The 4,304-nt window shown below is 39.7% G+C and overlaps 1 protein-coding gene across 1 annotated transcript; it reads right to left on the bottom strand.

Moving 5' to 3' along the window:
- Positions 1-2,352: 2,352 nt before the first annotated feature.
- LOC307027936 (olfactory receptor-like protein OLF4) lies at positions 2,353-3,765 on the bottom strand (the record flags this gene model as incomplete). Its single annotated transcript, XM_079662631.1, has 1 exon — positions 2,353-3,765. The coding sequence occupies exon 1, from the start codon at positions 3,286-3,288 to the stop codon at positions 2,353-2,355; it is 936 nt and encodes a 311-aa protein (XP_079518757.1). The 5' UTR covers positions 3,289-3,765.
- Between the last annotated feature and the right edge of the window lie 539 nt (positions 3,766-4,304).

The following is a 4,304-nucleotide window of genomic DNA, read 5'->3' as shown; positions in this document are numbered from 1 at the left end:
CATATCCCAACATGCATTGCGGCTAAAACATCCAAATCACCGAGCTGAGGACCTTGCCTACGTCTGATTCTGGTATCGTTTATGATGGATGTATTTTGTTATACACACATTTACATTTTAATTTACATTAAAGTATTTTGTGAGGCCTTCTAAAATGTTTTCAAATATAACTACAGTTCGAGTTGAAGAGTTTGTAAATTAACATGAAGCCAAGTTGTTGCCTGGCAACGCAATCGCACAACGTCACATCCGTTAATTCCACATCCGCATACATGGATTAACATCGATTTAATACATTAATGTAGCCTTTGTTTCTGCTAAAAGAGGTGTCGACTAGCTGGGGCAGCAAGATAATTGGCGAAATGGAGTGTGACTATTAAAAAATAAATAATTATTAAATTAATATTGACAATAGCAACCGACCGTCATGGTACATGCATTTGCTTGGCATTTCCGGGTATTTGGGCCATGTTAACAATACCACGTAACTGTCACGTTTGAAGGGACGAAATCGTGAGAGAGCGTCTCCCAGCATGGTAAATCCTCACATGTTCACGTCTTGCCGTGATACCGGGTTGGCTGCTGCGTGTTGGAGAAGGGGCGGCCAGCGTCCAAGAAGGGGAGGGCTCTGAACTGGCGCCGATGTCCCTCTGGTGTACTGCCCAGCCGGTCCAGGATGGTCCCCCTTAGCTGACGGTATTATGCCGAGAGAACGCTGGCAGGCTGTGTGCGGCTAACTGTGCTTCCCCGGATAGCAGGGGCAGCAGCCGCACTTCCCACTCCTCCTCCGGCCCCCCGCACGCCGCCGCTGAGCCCCCGAAAATGTCCCGATACGCCTCTGGATCGTCCTCGGCTGTCATCTTTTGTAGGGCAATCAGCGGCGGTTATCAAACAAATGTAGTGAGTAAAAAGTACAATATTTGTTGCCAAAGTGTAGAGGTATTAAGGAGCATACAATGAAAATACTCAAGTATAGTAAAAGTACTTAGTTACTTTACACCACTGGTGAGAGCTGGTCGCATGAACTTTGTTAAATTGTTGTTTTTGTTTTTTTCTCTATATCTCAGAGATACACTCGTAACAATGGACGCATGGACACTGAATTATGGAAAGGGAAAATTGAGACGTTCTCCGGCCACATTATCTTACAACCATACACCGGACCAGCTGTACCAAAGGCAACTGAGGGTTGTAAAGCAAAGCTAACCCAGCTAGAACTCAAAACTGTTCCACCAACCAGCATGCTCTTGTCCACTCATGGAGAATAACACAATTGGAAGTAAGACTCAGGCTAACCCAGAACATGTAGAGATTGTTGTGCCCACATCTTTACAGAGATATGACTCCATTGTGTTCAACTGATCAAATTCTGCACTTGGCGTGTAAAACGCTGAATAATCCCTGAGCTCATTTGGGAAGAGAACTTCAATTTGTTGTGCAACCCTGTGTTGCAGAATGACCCTTGAACCCTTGAATCAAGTAACTGAATGATTCGTGGTATTACCCTTGATCCTACCCTCGGTTACAAAACCTTCAGGATTTATAAACAATTGCCTCTTTTGCCTCAACACATGTCTATAATCTGGTGTTTTCAGTCTTTATCAAATGCAGATATCCTTTATTACAAGTTTATTTCAACAAGACTATTGTTGTTATGTTTAGTTTAACATGTCACTCCAATGCTCATTTGCTTTCTCTAACGGTGTGTATTCTTGTGAGTAAAACACTGGCTTTATCCACCCATTGGAAACTAATCATTTCCACGTGAGCAGCAACAGGAGAGGATGAACGTTAAACGACATTTTAAGATATCTTTATTTTCTGGCTCCTGGTTTTTATATTATCTATGCACTGACAGCTTTGAGTGTTCCCTGTAGGAGCCCAGTGTCTCTTTTCCTTTACACCACAGATCCTTGTGTATCACGTTTAGTGGCCTGACTGTATTCAGGTTTCATTAATGCTTCCTTTAGGTATCTTTTTTGTTGGACACTATTTGGAAGAACAACATTAAACTTCCACCAGGAGCCTGAAATGATGACACATATGATAATTCAGTTTGTTCTTGCTACCCCTATCATCAGTTCATTCGGTGTGCTTTTGGACTCGGGGCTGTGGGTTTGATAAACCAAAGAAAACTTCAGATCACATAATTAAAAAAGCATGATTTTTATTAATTGAAGCATATTAAGTATTCATAACATTGTTCAAACTGAGCATACTGTGAACATGTAGTAAAGAGGTTTTACATGAAATACCTTCCACAGATCAGAACATCACATATGTGCATATTACAGAAGAAATGCACATTAGCATCACTTACATCACAATTACTGCAACATCCCTGTTAATACGTCAGTTCAACTTTGCTCGACAGAACATCTTCTTCAGGTGCTTAAAGATTTCTTTCACTTTCAGTCCATATATAACTGGATTAAAGAGGGGGTAATACAAGAATGCCTGTAAAGTCATTATGGAATGTAAATCAGATCCAAGTTGAATTATTATAACATCATATGAACACAAACAGGAGAAGCAGAATAAAACCAAGAGGTGGGGTAAACAGGTCTGTGCAGCTTTTCTCCGGACTTTTCTACCGCTTCGGTAGGATATGATCAGTATTCTGGTGTATGTGAAAAGTATGAAGAGCAAAGGTAAAAGGGCCATGTTGAACAGAACATACAGATCGTATGAAGATATTATTTTGGATCTAACGCAAAAGAGATTGTAAATTGAATTGTTGCAGATAAATGATTTTAAAGTAAAATGACAGAATTTGGTATTAACAATCAGAATAATTGAAACTGCAATCTCACACGCAGGCACAAGCCAGGCCAAACAGAGAATGACACTCACTGTAGTTGTTGTCATTATAGTATGATATTGCAGAGGCTTGCATATAGACACATATCTGTCATAGGCCATGGCTGACAACAGGAAGAAAGATGAAGCACACAAGAAGTAATACAAGAAAAATTGAATGAGACAGGCTGAATATGATATGACCGGTTTCTCAGATACAATGTTACCTAACAACATTGGGTACATAGCAGTGTTGTAAACAATGGAGTTCAGAAGCAACGCTGCAATAAAAAAGTACATAGGCTCATGGAGGTTCTTATGCTTCCATATAAGGCACATAATGGATGAACTAAAGAACATTGTTAGGATATATACAGCAAACATAATAGAAAAATACAAAAACCTGAATGTGCCCATTTCCACATACCCACTAAGAGCAATGTATGTTACATTTAAATCATCATCCATGAAGAATCCAAATGTAAACATTCATACATGAGACATGCAGGTTTTATAACAGGCACACATGATTAAAATAGAAAGAGAAGTCTTACCATGAAGTCTCAATAACATATTGCCTGTTTGATTCATGAACAGATACCAAACCTTAAACTGCACCTCATGTGTGTTCATGCAGAGATGAGAACTGTTTCCCTCAGACTAAGTATTTGATCACATTTCCTCACCCTCCATGGATCTCATTAACTCTTCAAAGTTAGCATGTGAACAACTTCATCAAACTCTAGAGGCCTGAACCCAAAGGTGCCAAACTTTGTTTACATGGGTGTGAGTTCACTTCACTTCTTTGCATTGAGAACTATTGCAGGGTTGGTGCGGGGCCCTAATCATTGACCTCATGTGCACTTACTAAATAATACACTCTATGTCAAGTTCTTCTTCGGGTTACACTTTACACTTTCATTCAAATGCAGTTTGGGGTCCTAAAGGCAATGATAAACAACACAATGTTTGATGTTGATGATGCAGCAAACTCCGGAGGCCTGAACCCAAAGATAATGTTCCCTTTACTTACAAAAATACAATATTGAAAAAAATGAATGCATTTTTTGTTTTTTGTTACTTTGTTCTTGTAACTGTCTTCAATTTTTTAATCGACGCACTGGATAGTTGCAACGGCAGAGCAACGCAAGACGTTAAAGGAAAACTAAGGAAACCAAAGGAAAAATGCAGATAAAGTTATCAGCCCCTCTAGGTGACTAGCAGCCTACGAGGTATGTTTTCGTGCTGGTTGTTTCTGTAATTATGTGCGGTTGAGCTGCAGGTTTGTGTGTTTGTATGTATGTATCATACGTATGTATGCTATGCGCTAGCTTGTGCTACATGCTATTGTTAGCTTGTGCTACTTGCTGTGTGGGATATGTACTCCGTTTATTGTTTAATTGGCGGCATTAAAAGTGATGACATATGCATATATTACATATTTAGTTGTTGTTGACCTTTTATATTTTTCTGTCTTATAACCCAGTTCTCACGGGTTGGAATAG

The sequence above is a fragment of the Notothenia rossii genome (genome assembly GCF_949606895.1).
Source record: "Notothenia rossii genome assembly, chromosome: 2".
NCBI classification, from domain to species: domain Eukaryota; kingdom Metazoa; phylum Chordata; class Actinopteri; order Perciformes; family Nototheniidae; genus Notothenia; species Notothenia rossii.
Note: the sequence above shows the minus strand (reverse complement) of the source record. Positions and strands in the feature narration are given on the sequence as shown.